At 34.5% G+C, this 15,253-nt stretch overlaps 2 protein-coding genes and 1 non-coding gene across 3 annotated transcripts; 2 read left to right on the top strand and 1 right to left on the bottom strand.

The window, feature by feature from the left end:
- Nucleotides 1-1,460: 1,460 nt before the first annotated feature.
- On the top strand, nt 1,461-1,532 carry TRNAW-CCA (transfer RNA tryptophan (anticodon CCA)). Its single transcript has one exon. It is a non-coding gene; the product is annotated as a tRNA-Trp (tRNA).
- Nucleotides 1,505-3,297, top strand: LOC132267030 (small ribosomal subunit protein mS86 (rPPR1)-like). Its single transcript, XM_059768060.1, has one exon. It carries the CDS (start codon nt 1,705-1,707, stop codon nt 2,893-2,895), a length of 1,191 nt encoding a protein of 396 aa, XP_059624043.1. The 5' UTR covers nt 1,505-1,704; the 3' UTR covers nt 2,896-3,297.
- Nucleotides 3,298-11,966: 8,669 nt separating this feature from the next.
- On the bottom strand, nt 11,967-14,130 carry LOC132282007 (chaperone protein ClpB1-like). The gene is made up of 7 exons (XM_059783652.1): nt 14,059-14,130; nt 13,464-13,676; nt 13,065-13,364; nt 12,634-12,974; nt 12,199-12,589; nt 12,093-12,119; nt 11,967-11,984 (listed from the first exon to the last, which is right to left on the bottom strand). Exons 1-7 carry the CDS (start codon nt 14,128-14,130, stop codon nt 11,967-11,969), a joined length of 1,362 nt encoding a protein of 453 aa, XP_059639635.1.
- Between the last annotated feature and the right edge of the window lie 1,123 nt (nt 14,131-15,253).

Below are 15,253 nucleotides of genomic sequence, written 5' to 3'. Positions count from 1 at the left end.
GAAATTATATTAGAATTTGACACATCACCTTCTTTTTTTTAACAACAAAGAAAAAAGAAAAAGAAAAAAAAAGGAGATGACACAATTATCTCTCATAAATGGTATATATATATTTTTCGGGAAGGTTAAATAATTGGTATATTTCATTATCTAATTCTTTAGTTTTTCTTATTCTTATTTTTAGTTTATTATTTAATGACCATTTTTTTAAAAAAAATTGTAATTATATTATATTTAAATTTTAAGAATTTTATAGTACTTAAATTTTGAAAAAAAAAAATTTATATGTCGAAGGTGTGGAGTTTGAAAGCTTTTCTGAAAAATTAATTGTGTTTTTTTATAATAAATAGTGTATAATTTGGTTAATTTTTTTAATTGTTAATAATACTTCATTTATAACTTTTTACTCAAAATAATAAATTGTATCAAATCATGATATCATTGGATATATGTAAATCTCATTGGTTAGTTTTATCTATCATTCATATTTTAGATTATTGTTTTACAGGTTTTTTTTTTTAAAAAAATCACTTTTTATAGAAAAGTTATTAGCATATGTTATTAAATTTTAGAGCAAGTAAATATAATTAGATAGAACATGTGCAAACTTGACATCAAAAGGCATATGAATTGAAGTTTTAGAGTGTTTTTTTTTTTTTTTTTTTCGGTTGGTGGCATCAAATTATCAATTGTAAATTTTGAACCGTTCAAAGGATTTTCCGGAGACTCTATTCAGTCCTAAACAATAGGAGAATATCATTATTTTTAATTAATTATCATGTAATTTTAGAAATTCTAACTAATTACGAGTGTAACCGTACAACAACAGTCACATGTGAGACTGCAATTAACACTCTTCATATTCAAAACATTTTTTTTTACACTATTTCATAAACTTTAAGGGGCAAGAATTCAATGGAGACAAGTATCTAAAGTTGGGACCTAACATATGCATGTTATGATAATTGAATCTTTTGCTCCTAACTCTGATAGTACCCAAAGGAGACAAAAGGTTCTTGTAAAAAGAGACTTAATTACATGACTGTAGTGCTTGTATTCAACAAGATTATCTCTATAGGAAAGAGATCCTCGATCGCAGTCAGACTAATATATCACATAAATTGCATTAATTCCACCCATATAGGTTAAATTTTGAATAGATTCATACAGTCTCGCCCCAAGGAAATGAGGTGTTCTTCATTAAAGTCAAGAATATTGAAGCCTAAACATAGTTCAATTCTGTTAAATTATGACAATGTGATTGAGTACCACTTTTTTGGGTTAGAATGTTGTACAGGAGGAAAATTGAAATTTCAAGTAGCTAGTTGTATGTACAGTGTTAGTCTTTTAATTGGAAACTGTCACTATAATTTACTGACAGTAAAAAACAAGCATAAGGAGACACTCTAGGCTTCACACACTTAGATTATTAATCTATAAGATTAGATAGAGTCGTTGCCGGATCCGTGGCGCAATGGTAGCGCGTCTGACTCCAGATCAGAAGGTTGCGTGTTCGATTCACGTCGGGTTCAATATCCCGATTCCGGAATTTTTTATTTTTTTTTAAATTTTATTACTATCTTCCTTCCTTCCTTGTCCAACAAAAACCCTAACCCTGTACTATATTTTATACACATTTCTCCCTCCTCCTCTAAATCTCCAATTGTTCTTACTCTCTCTCTCTATCTAAAGTTCTCCATATCAATGGCTTTATTCAAAATGCTTCGTCTGAACAATTTCCAACGTCGACATTTCTCATCAATCCTAAACCCTAACTCCACGTCTCCACTCAGCAGCAAAGAGAAGTCTCGAGCTGCTCTCTCCCTCCTCAAGTCCGAGAAGAACCCAGAGCGCATCATCGACATTTGCCGCGCCGCGTCGCTGACTCCCGACCTCCACCTCGACCGGATTGCCTTCTCCATCGCCATCTCCAAGCTCACTGACGCCAATTACTTTGAGGGCATTCGCTTGTTCCTCGAAGAACTCAAGACCACCCGTCCTGACCTCCGAAACGAGCGTTTCTTGTCGCACTCAATCATCCTCTACGGCCAAGCGACCATGCTCAATAATGCCATCCAAACGTTCGACCAAATGCCCGAACTGGGAATCCAGCGGACTGCGAAATCCCTCAATGCCCTGCTGTTTTCTTGCATCGCTGCGAAGAATTATGGAGAGGTAAAGCGTATATTTCTTGAATTCCCTAAAAAATATGAAATTGAGCCAAATCTTGATACATATAATACTGTTATTAAAGCCTTTTGTGAGTCGGGTTCCTCTAGTTCAGTGTACTCGATATTAGCTGAGATGGATAGGAAGCATTGTACACCCAATGCAACAACATTTGGGACTTTAATTGCTGGGTTTTACAAGGAGGAGAAGTATGAGGATGTTGGGAAGGCTTTGGAAATAATGAAAAATCGTGATATGCATCCGGGTCTTAGCATATATAACATTAGGATTCAGAGCTTGTGCAAGCTTAAGAAATCTATGGAGGCAAAAGCTTTGCTTGATGGGATGTTGTCCAGGAATATGAAACCAAATTCAGTTACGTATTGCCATTTGATTCATGGGTTTTGTAGGGAGGATAATTTGGATGAAGCCAAGAAATTTTTTAAGAAAATGATTAACAGTGGGTTCAAACCAAACAGTGACTGCTACTTCACTCTGGTTCACTTCCTATGTAAAGGTGGGGATTTTGAATCTGCATTGGAGTTTTGTAAAGAAAGTATGGCAAAGGATTGGGTTCCAAATTTCTCGACCATGAAGTCACTTGTGAATGGGCTTGCTAGCATTTCCAAAGTTGACGAGGCACAAAAGCTTGTTGGGCAGATGAAGGAGAGATTCCCAAAGCATGCTGATATGTGGGATCGGATTGAAATGGATATGCCTGAATAGAGAATCAAAACATGGTATGCAATGTTTTTGTTACATAATACCATGGAAATAAAATTGAAAATCAGGGTGGAAAAAGGGCTTCTCAAGAGAAAGTTGTCTCTTTCGCTTCACTTGTTGAATTGTTGAACTATCTGGCACTCGTTGCCTTTCAAATTTCACAACAGTGATGCTGTTGTTGGATAGTTTCTCATCAATTATGTCTTCTTCTTGACCTGGTTTGTTTTATTGGTAGTCACTTTGACAGAAACTTCATGCTTATCATGCTGTGTTTTCTGCAGATTTTTTTCTTAATTTTAAGAAATTTGGTCAGAGGTTGTATCTTATTTAATATATAACTCAAAGAGAAACGCTTCTATCTATGTTTGATATTGTGTAAATCATCGATTATTGAGTTGTACCTTATGGGAGATGATTCCAATTGCAACAAGCAGAACTGTTAGGATCCTCGCATGAGTCCTGATATGTGTATAAACACCTTTTAATTCTTGTTTCTTATACGTGGTTTGGGAACGAGAATTCTTGTGTGGCCGACCCCATTCATAAGGAATTAAGCCAAGGATGGTGATGATGATACGTGGTCTGTAAAGACTAAATTCAGCTTATAGCACTTAGCTTCAGGATAAGTTTTGACTCACTTTTGAATGAGTCATGAGCATATATCCCGCACTGTTTGAAATTTACTTGCACATGAGTACCTCCTCCGTCTAGTGTCAGTGTCATGTTTGTCCGATATCTAAGCTTTGCAAACAAGTAATGATTTGATTCTTTACCTATATAGTTTTTCTTTTGAGTATATTTTTTTTCCTATTTGGCTGGTACTCACACACCCCCTCCAAGGAATTGTTTACACCTAGATTTTCTTTGAGTATTGTAATGCAAAATGAAGGGTTCATTTTGAAGTATTCATTCAACAAATATGTGGTTCACAGTATCTCAAGGTAAGGTATTACTAAATTATGCGTTCCTTCTTACTTGATCCAAATTCGTTTTGATACTGCTTAGATTTGTTGGAACTGTACCCACATCCATGTTTTTGGTCCCGCATAAGTACTTCACGGTTCACCATCTAACACATGGCTTCCAAGTGTAGACTGTTATCCAGAAGATAGCAGTTGAGTGTTCCAGATGGTTATAATTAGGATGATCTTATTACTTAAATGAGTCTCCATACCAATTGAAATATGATAGTGATTGTTGGTTTCTGTTTCTTTCAACTTAGCGTTCAGAATTTGGGGCAATTGTTTGTTTTTAGGCATTGCATTATGTGTGGATAGTTTTTATTTTTTCATTGCCATCGAGTACCGTTTGTACAATCAAGTTGATCACATATTTTTTATTAGAAAAAATTGAGTCTGATGAAACACAACATGCTTCTTGCTGGGTATGCTTTAATTCTTGCTACCAAAATGTAAAGAAGATATAGAGAAGTATTAAAGATTGTGAGGATTTTACAACTAATAACGTGCCAACTTGATAGTGCCTTTTACTTTCTCGTGTTTTACTTTCAATACTCAGGTGGTGTCTTTGGGACTTGCAGATTGAGAATTTTACGGCAGAGGATTTGTTTTCTGAATTTCTTAACAAAGAAGTTGCTTGTGAGTGTTTGAAAGGTTTATGCTGATATGTGGAATCAAATGGAATGGAGCTTGCCTAAGTAGGGAAGAACAAACAGTTTGCAATGATTTTTATTAGATTAAGGTAATAAAATAGAATATGTGGGGGAATATTTGTATCAGTAACATCACTAGAGAAAATTGGTTCGTTCATTTTGAATTGTTGAACTAGCTGGTTGATGATGTCTGCAGTTTTTATTTTCAAATGAAGACACTGCTTTGGTTGGACGTTGCTGGTTTCCGTTAATTTTTGTTATCATTTGTTTTGGTCTGGAACAGAGGATCTCGAACAAAATAGAAAGATCTCTCTTTAATTGGCCATTTAACAGTTAAAATATAAATAAAACAAGTGAGCAAGTATAGTAAATTCGCCTGCCCTTTAAAGTCAGATTAAACTATTCAATACACTAGAAAATTACTAAAACAAATGAGGACTGTTATTTTGGCAAACACCAATTGGGATAAATGCAAAATTTCCCAAATTTTAAGCTTTCAGTCCGTAGGAACTAGTATCTAAAATCTCACTGCTACTTGATTAGGTAGGCTCTTTGGAAAGTAAAGGCAAACAAAGCTCCAATGGTATACCAACAATAAACAGGAGAAGTATATGTCTTGCAAGATTATTATTAACATCAGGCATCTGCCATTTGTATACAGAAATATAACATGATTAAATTTCCAAACACGTTGATTACTTTTCTCTATTAAGAGAATTTAGAGTTATTGTTGGTAAAATATATGCTTAATGTGACTTTTAAGATATAACAACCCTTATACTAATATGTCATGAGATAATTAACAATATGCTAATAAATCATTAATTAAATATGCAACTCTATATTTAATTAAATATGCAAAATAAAGCAATAAAATAATAATAATATGCAAGGAATGAACCTGGACCGAGGCTAGTATTGGATACTATGTCCTTAAGACAGATTCGCCCCGCTATGGTGCTAACGGACTCAGTGGCGTCTATCTCCCAGGATACAACGGTCTACATCCACCAGTAGCAGCACTACAAACTCGTGGATACGGCGAACCTCTTCCGTGTAATACTCTCTCTGACTCAAAAATGCATCTATGCTATATAAATGCTGAATTGGGTGCAATTCGAATCAAATGGTTCGGACCAATCTTAATATGGCTCGATGAAATTGGATTAGGGTCTAAGTGGTTCGGACCACTTAACCTATGGTTTGAACCCACTTGGGTTGGGTTCAAGTCTAGAGAGGGAGATAGAAGAAAATGAAAATGAACGACTTGCAAATGATCCAAAGGGGGGTATTTATAGAAACAGAAATGTCTTTTTGAATGTGGTGTATCTCTTCATTATTGGACACAACCATTGCAATAGGTTGCAATGATTCACATGGTGTCTGTTCACCACTAGACACATCTATTCCAATAGGTTGCAATGGTTCACATGGTGTCTGTTCACCAATAGACACATCCATTCCAATAGGTTACAATGTGCCTTTTCGAGTGGGTGCAACCATGGGTTATGATGGTTCGGAAAAAGGTGTAACCCTTTGAAAAAAAACTAAAAAGTGGTTTTTTAATTTAAAAGGTGTAACCCTTTAGAAAAACTAAAATATGGTTTTTTTAATTTAAAATGTGTAACCTTTTAGAAAAACTAAAAAGTAGTTTTTTTAATTCAAAAAACCAACCACCCAAAAAACCCACCCATTTGTGAAACCCATTTAAATAAGCCCAGCCTAAAATTAGGCCCAATCAAAAATTCCAAAAAAGAATAATCTGAACTTTACAATTAGGCCCAAGCCTAAGCCCAAATCCTAAACTCAGCTTATTTAAATTTCAATTTGTTTCAACATTTTTTTTTCATGTGGGACAAGCACTTCCCACATTTTGCATACCCATTTAAGCTTATAAAAACACCACACTTTGGAGCTAATTTCTCATTCACCCGGAAACGGATTTGAGAAAGTAAATATACCACGTTCATCTCCTTACGGAGAGAAATGCGCTAGTCTAGAGATCCGCAAAAAATTATTAGCGGAGTCTATTCCAAATCTCATCCAAAGTTTATGTTTTTAATGCCCCTGTTTCCAACAATCCCCCACATGAATGGAAATTTGCGTAAAATGTAAAAGATGATCATGCAGACACTAGAGAGAGTATAATCGGAAAGATACTGCATCAGGATAGGTAGCTTTTGGCTTTGAACCTTCCCTAGTGTATTGCTATCGGATTTACTGGCTAACCAGTGAACGCGATGTCTTGAACTGTTCAGCTGTTTGTGTAAACCAAGACAATAACAAACACACAGTAGCTTTCCTCACAAAGTTGGTTCTCATTGTTGTGTTCATTTTGGCCCTGAACAAGTCCTGGTATTCAATGAGTGCTCCAGAAAACTTAGCCTTTATAGTTCTCATAGAAGCGGCCCCACTTCACACTCATATAGGTGATTTCTTATTAAGAGTATCCTACCATACCCCACTTGAAATTTCAAGGTATAAGAGTCATTAAAAGCATAGCTTATCCTAATCATCGCTGTAGGTAGCACTGTCTCATCATAGAAATGGGTAGAAGATTTATATCTTCCCAGTGCTTCTGGTGAGTCACTCAGAATTTCTGTTGTCCCTTTGAACCTAGATCTTGGGATCTCCAGTCAATTAGGTTGGGTTTCCATTAAGGTGACTCGTTAGCTTTCGGCTTTAAACCCCATTCCCCTCGATGAACTGTACAATTGCTCTCTAGTACAACCTTCAATTTTATATGTGGCCACAAGGTTGTGTTTAGAAATATTACACTCTGCAGAGATTTCTCCAGGTGAGAGCAACTGTATACTTTGTGCCCTAAAATTGCTTATTGTTAGCAATAGCATTTTCTTTAGTGGCACAGGTGTAGACTTACTTTGAATTGTCCTCTAGGTGAAGTCTATTGACTTCCTTATTTGATTTATTCAAAGTTTCTAACTTTGAGTTATATTAAGAACATAGAACTACACCTTTAGTATAAAAGACATATCCACTATTGGATTTGAAGTCTTTAATATCCCATATCCAGATTGCATCACTGTTACACCTCCAATTTAGTTAGATACCTCGATCTATGCAATATTAGATTTAGGGTGTATCTCAACTACCCAATTTATTGTTTTTTAGTGATCCGATCCTGTATTGAAAATGTGCAATTAAACACAGTTATTAAGATGCCTTGTAATCTCAACCAATGATATACTTTGACTAGTATTTATATTTGAGATTTACATCTACAAAAGTTAGCTAGGCTTTTGTTATCATAACTAGTATTATCTCAATCTCACTCTATTGAGAATATATTATATTATTAGATGTTAAATCTTTCATATCAAATATACTAATTAGTATATCATTATTTTTTTTTTAAGGCATACAATGACTTATACATCACATTTATGTCATTGTCTTGGTACTAGCTTTAATCCATTCAAGGACTTATAAGCTTGCACACTTTACTCTTCAACTAGAACAAATAACTTAGCTCTTCCGCTGGAAAAAGAACTTTTCTAGTTGTTCCATAATATTTTCCTCATATGAAACAATATGCACTATTGTTATAATACTATAAATGATTTTTGGTTCTATCCAAAATTTCTTAGGATTAAGAACCCTACATTTATAACTATTTTTTATTTGGTGAGGTAACTCATAGCAAATTTTATCTATGGACAATATCCCCCCACAACTTTAGGATAATCCTAAAATTTTATATATGATATATTTCTTATAGTTTTCCAACTCTTGAAATACCATATATTAAATATTTCACCTCATCTACCTTTCCAAAGTTCCATATTCGCTTCTCAACAAGCATATATAACAGTCTCTAGTGCATATATACTCACTTTATCTTTAGCATATTCTTATAATAATTCACCGATATTACCATGAATTAATGCTAAAGATATTAATTACAATGGGCTCTAATTAATATTTGCTTTTACTTCTTTTATATTTATAAATTGAATTATTCATTTTTAGGTTCATGTTAAGTCAGTCATATTAACATGTTATAACCTTTCATGTGTCACACATCACATAACTCAATCATTTAAGCAAATAATTATCTTATTATTTAAGTTTTGGATACAATCACCATAGAGTGAGCACTCACTTCTTAGCTATCATTACTAGTCAAAAGTGAGTTCTTAACTATCATTACTAACTTAGATTAAGTACACTATTCTCATATCTCACTACTAGGTTATGATGAGCACCCACTTTTTAGTTATTACCGCTAGCTTGAAGTTAAGTTTGTTTAGCTATCAATTCTAGTAGTTCATAGTTTTAGTACACACTTATCCAAGTAGTCTACCTTGGTAGTAGAGTAATTTGTTTTGAAGAATATTCTTCAAAAACTACTACTTTACAAGTAGTATTATTCCTTCCTACATGAGCAGATATGATGTATAACTCAAATAGCTTATGGCTAAAATGGCTACTCATCACCCTCATGTTTTTTTACTAACAAGTTGAGAGCTAGAACCAACTAACAAATTTTCCATCTTCCTCTTAGGTTCTGTGCACCTCATTAATCATTTTAGCTTATAGCTAAGCTACCTTATTTGCAACTCAATAACATTTTAGCTTTTAGCTAAATTGTACATTAGAGCTAACTAGTTTGATTTAGCTTGTCTCAGTGTACTAGCTTAGTGTATCCATAACATTTTCCATTAAACTCTTTAGAGTTATCAGAAAATCTTTTCTTATTTAGCCCATTCACAGCTATACGTGTCTTAGACACTAGTATAGATCTTTCTCCCTTGACTATTGGAAGAATTGACATACTTAGACTAATCAATTTTTGTCTGTTGTATTAAATACACAAACCAGTTATGAACTCATACAAAATTAATAATATCACACATTAAATAAGCTATATAGTAAAATTAAATTACTACGTACACTAAGTAATTCAACTACATATCTCAATATTATAATCTCAAATAATAAACTTTTGTAAAAATAATATTGAATTTGCATAACAATATAGTTTCATATTATATCACATGATTAATTATATCACATAATTAATTTAAGAAAAAAGATTTGTGGCTCATTCTCCAATAAACATACTAAAAAAAAATTAGGACTAAAAGATATAGACGTTCTAGCCTACAAGAAAATGATATGCACTAATGTTATAACCTACCAAAGGTTTTATGTAACGATCCATTCCATCACATGGTATGATATTGTCCACTTTGGGATCAAGCCAGCACGATTTTATTATTGGGTTTTATCTCAAAAGGCCTCGTACCAATTGGAGATAACACCACTACATAAAATCACTTTACCTTTCCCTTACGTAGGTGGTGTGGGACTGTGCACCTGTAACTTGCTCAATGTGATAACATGTCAGTGCCTCTTACACCCGCCCACGGCACACCCACCCACAAGGTTGTCATATTATAGGTCTCACTTTAACTTTCTTAGGAGAAAGTACAACCTTAGTTAGACACCCCCACATTTTTAAGAATTTATAAGAAGGTTTTCGAATTTTTTATAATTCATATGGTGTCACATTTCTAAGGTTTCATCTTTGCTTCGTGGCAAATACACATAACGGTATCTTGTGCAACCAATGATAAAAGTAACGAAGTATCTTTTTTCACCTCTAGTTGATACATGTTTAAGGTAATGTCATATACTTCATAATATCATATTACAAAAGTAAATAATTCAACCAATATTGAATAATTCAATAATCCACTTATATAACATGCTTCAATTTCACATAATATTGAATGCATTAATATTTAACATATTATCATATAATAATGTATATAACATTATTTTATCATATCTCAACTATTAGTATAATATCTACTTGTTTATATCTTAAATAGAAACATATAATAAAATCTACGCAAGGAAGGAATCTGTCTTAAGATTGTTGGTAAAATATATGCTTAATGTGACTTTTAAGATATAACAACCCTTATACTAATATGTCATGAGATAATTAACAATATGCTAATAAATCATTAATTAAATATGCAACTCTATATTTAATTAAATATGCAAAATAAAGCAATAAAATAATAATAATATGCAAGGAATGAACCTGGACCGAGGCTAGTATTGGATACTATGTCCTTAAGACAGATTCGCCCCGCTATGGTGCTAACGGACTCAGTGGCGTCTATCTCCCAGGATACAACGGTCTACATCCACCAGTAGCAGCACTACAAACTCGTGGATACGGCGAACCTCTTCCGTGTAATACTCTCTCTGACTCAAAAATGCATCTATGCTATATAAATGCTGAATTGGGTGCAATTCGAATCAAATGGTTCGGACCAATCTTAATATGGCTCGATGAAATTGGATTAGGGTCTAAGTGGTTCGGACCACTTAACCTATGGTTTGAACCCACTTGGGTTGGGTTCAAGTCTAGAGAGGGAGATAGAAGAAAATGAAAATGAACGACTTGCAAATGATCCAAAGGGGGGTATTTATAGAAACAGAAATGTCTTTTTGAATGTGGTGTATCTCTTCATTATTGGACACAACCATTGCAATAGGTTGCAATGATTCACATGGTGTCTGTTCACCACTAGACACATCTATTCCAATAGGTTGCAATGGTTCACATGGTGTCTGTTCACCAATAGACACATCCATTCCAATAGGTTACAATGTGCCTTTTCGAGTGGGTGCAACCATGGGTTATGATGGTTCGGAAAAAGGTGTAACCCTTTGAAAAAAAACTAAAAAGTGGTTTTTTAATTTAAAAGGTGTAACCCTTTAGAAAAACTAAAATATGGTTTTTTTAATTTAAAATGTGTAACCTTTTAGAAAAACTAAAAAGTAGTTTTTTTAATTCAAAAAACCAACCACCCAAAAAACCCACCCATTTGTGAAACCCATTTAAATAAGCCCAGCCTAAAATTAGGCCCAATCAAAAATTCCAAAAAAGAATAATCTGAACTTTACAATTAGGCCCAAGCCTAAGCCCAAATCCTAAACTCAGCTTATTTAAATTTCAATTTGTTTCAACATTTTTTTTTCATGTGGGACAAGCACTTCCCACATTTTGCATACCCATTTAAGCTTATAAAAACACCACACTTTGGAGCTAATTTCTCATTCACCCGGAAACGGATTTGAGAAAGTAAATATACCACGTTCATCTCCTTACGGAGAGAAATGCGCTAGTCTAGAGATCCGCAAAAAATTATTAGCGGAGTCTATTCCAAATCTCATCCAAAGTTTATGTTTTTAATGCCCCTGTTTCCAACAATGAGAACACTATCAAGCATCTCCTGTCCTGTCTATACAAAGTACTACATTTTATTATATGGACATGATGCATAGCTTCCACAAGTTCACTGGATATACATTTAACTTCCAGTTACTCAGCTACCAATTACTCTGCTGCTCTGCTTCCGCTTTCACTGTTAAGCCCCTTTTAAAAAATAGACACTACACGATCGGTGCATGATGTCCTTCACATTTCTTTATAAATCTACGCAAGAAGAAATTATGTAACATATTAGAGAGCTAATCACCCAATTATATTATATGTTGGAAAGGAACAATAGATCCATAAGTTAGTGTCCAAGTGGATACTTACTGGATTATTAGCAAATTCTTCATAGAACTACGCAACAATAAATTACCTAACATATTAGAGAGCCAATAGATGTGCACATCCTCTCCTTATTTATACAACAACTTACCTCCCTCAGAAGATCAAGATACAAGCATTTATGCCTTTGTTGCAATAGATCAAGAAATAAGTCTTTCAGCGCGATTTCTTGACCCATCTGTACACATTTGCAGGACCACAATCGGCCTTTGCCATCCGTAATATTTGATGTCATGATAATCAGCGTTTTGGTGAAGTCAGTGGTGCTTCCCTGGCCTATTGATATTCTGCCATGGCTAATGATTTCAATCAGAACATCAGTAACAGAAGGATGAGCCCTATCGACATTGTCAAACACCACCACGGTGAAAGGCCTCCTCTTCACAGCTTCCGTGAGCAGTCCTTCTGTGCAACAACCTTCACAGTGACAGGAACTGAAGAATCCCACAGTAAGCAAAACAATTAGCCCCTCGTATAGAATACTGAGCAAAAATAATCAAAAGAGACAATCCAGACAGATTATAACCTTGATGGAAAACCAGTGAGGCGTGAGACAGATTCTGAGTCCGAGTATTCTGACAAGTCTAATCTTATCATCCTTTCTTTGTCGTCCAAAAGTTGCTCCGCAAGAGCTTTGGCGGTCTCTGTCCATCCTGGCACAAAGCTATTTAAAAATAGAAATGATCCAATTGGGCGTGGATGAGATTGAGAAACAACTCTACGCCTTGACAATGCATTGCTAATAACAAATGGAACATGATCTTGTCCAATTAGCGCTTCAGCCAGTCTTGGTTCGACGCCCTGAAGTGGCGGCTCTGAAAAATGGAGGAGCCATGAAGCAGGAATCCCAGTCAGAGGACTTGCTACCTGCATTGCCAGTCATTGAATAATTGAAATATGTCATCAAAGCAAACACCACAAAGTTAAAAATTAAAAAAAAAATTGAAGAATACATACCTCTGCAATTAGATTTGGAGTAACAACCAGGTTTTGCTTAAAATTTTCATGAATTGTTAGCATGAGCTCGGTTACAAGGGTACCAAGATGATGAGCCACCGCGAAGAGTGGGGCCGAATGCATCCCATTCGTATCTTCCACATCCTGTAAACATGAAACCAACATCTGGCGCGCTTCTTCCAACATGTATATGTCTTCAGCACTTTCTTCTGTAGACCTCTTCCGGGATAAAACTGCGGGCTCCCACTTCCTCACAAACCTATCCCACTTATTCATTAAATCCTCCACATCCTTTGTTACCTGAAGCCATAAAAATAACAAAAACCCAATCCACATTAACTATATATATATATATGTTATGTTCATATTAGTTCTATGAAAGCTTTGCACATCACTTACACGAGGAAGCCATAACTTTTTAGCAGGATCCTTCTCTCTCTTGATGATTTCTTCAAATTCAATAAGTGTACGACACAATGAGTATGCTTCAAAATCCAAAGCCTTCTCTTCCACATTGGTGTCTATATCAAGTCCCAATTTCACACAGGCTCTCTCCGCCCAGCACAACTGCAAGATTGTCACCAACTCCTCCTCCTCCATCAGATACCAGAACTAAAGAAAAAAACATAAATAACAGACATTATCAATCGCGAACAAACTAATATTATGTTTGGAGCACCGAATTGGGGTCCGGAATTGGAATTGGAGGAAATTTAGTTTAAAGTTTGAACTAAATTTCTTTCAATTCCAAGGAGCACTAATAGGCACTTTGAATTTGGAATTGGGAGAAATTTAGTTTAAAATTTAAACTTAATTTCCTCTGATTCCAAAGAGTCGATTAGGTGCTCCCAAACATGACATAAGTAGTAATTTAGTTTTCAAAGTATAAGAAATCAATGAAGAGAGGCCAGCCAACCAACCATCAGAGTGAGTACTTGAAGGTTATGTAACAAGCAAGGAACAGAGCATCAATGTGAATTTCAACGCCATATGCCGTCTCAAATTCATCCTTATATTCCACCTCAAGCTTCCTCAGAATTTTACTCATCAATGGTTCCATATCCATAGTTACAGAGTTTCAGACCAAATATTTACACATAAAACAATCAATTATGATAAGGTTTCACACAGAGCGTCAATCAGTTTAGTAATATGTGTATTCCGTGATACGCGTGCGTATATATATATATATATATATATATATATATGAATGAAAAACTACCAACATATACAATGCAGACTCATAAAAATTCAGTACAGAACAGGAACCAAGTCAGATAATCAGACTACAAAAAATTAAAAACTAAAAACTAAAAACTAAAAACAAAAACAAAAAACTAAAATAAATAAATAATCCTAATTAGTAATTACCTGTTTGAAGATGGATTTTCATCATTGCTTTCACTATGGAATGATGGAATTTGGATTTTCATCCCTTTCACTCTGCAATGATGCGATTTGGTATGATTTTGGTCCTATAACGTTTAATAATGAATGATTACAAAATAAAGAAAAATTAAGAAATTTGCATATAAAATGCTATCAAACTAAAAATCAAGGAAACCTAAACAAACCAGGACAAGTTTTATGGGACAGAGGGAGTCCGTAAAGCCCTTTTCGGGGTTTGGATTGGATTTTTGTTTCATAAAACAAGGGAAATGTGTTCCTTTCTTCCCCTTTTACTCCATTTCCTCCCCAGTAAATAACCTTAGGACCGGTTACTAAAACGCACCGTTTTTTGGAGGTTGACAGAAAAGAAAAAAGAAAAAAAAGACAAAAAAACGAAAAAACCAAAATTGAATTTCATTTTTGCACGAGATAAAATAAATGAAAAATCTATAAAAGTAGAATATTTTTAAAGTGTTTTAAAAATATTGCAACCCTAATATACACTATTTGGTTTCTACTAACACTACTAGGTTTTTAGGTAAGCACCCACGCAAACATTCACAAATAGGCCATCACGGGATTCACACGTTAAGTTGCAACAATATGGAGTTGCATTTTAAGCCTTCATATTTTCCCAGATAACATCATTGCAACATGCAACAATTGCAATTAACTCCAAAAAAACATGTAGCAATTATTCCATCTTATGCTGTCAATTCAACACCCTGCTAGTTTATTTGGTTTCTCTACAGCCTGAACATATAGATTATCAAGAATGCCATGTTGTTCAAAGTTCAAAC

Source organism: Cornus florida, unplaced genomic scaffold (assembly GCF_030987335.1).
Source record: "Cornus florida cultivar Cherokee Brave unplaced genomic scaffold, ASM3098733v1 CherokeeBrave_3.0.0_Hap2_Chr01, whole genome shotgun sequence".
Classification (NCBI taxonomy): Eukaryota; Viridiplantae; Streptophyta; class Magnoliopsida; order Cornales; family Cornaceae; genus Cornus; species Cornus florida.
The sequence above is the reverse complement of the archived record's forward strand: the minus strand, read 5'-3'. Positions and strand labels throughout refer to the sequence as shown.

Excerpts from the sequence above, each read along its gene's own strand:
- LOC132282007 (XM_059783652.1), bottom strand. The coding sequence starts at position 14,130 with ATGGATATGGAACCATTGATGAGTAAAATTCTGAGGAAGCTTGAGGTG. Across the intron at positions 13,677-14,058 it reads ATAAGGATGAATTTGAGACG|TTCTGGTATCTGATGGAGGA; the intron begins GCATATGGCGTT and ends TTTTTTCTTTAG. Across the intron at positions 13,365-13,463 it reads AAAAGTTATGGCTTCCTCGT|GTAACAAAGGATGTGGAGGA; the intron begins GTAAGTGATGTG and ends TTATGGCTTCAG.
- LOC132267030 (XM_059768060.1), top strand. The coding sequence starts at position 1,705 with ATGGCTTTATTCAAAATGCTTCGTCTGAACAATTTCCAACGTCGACAT.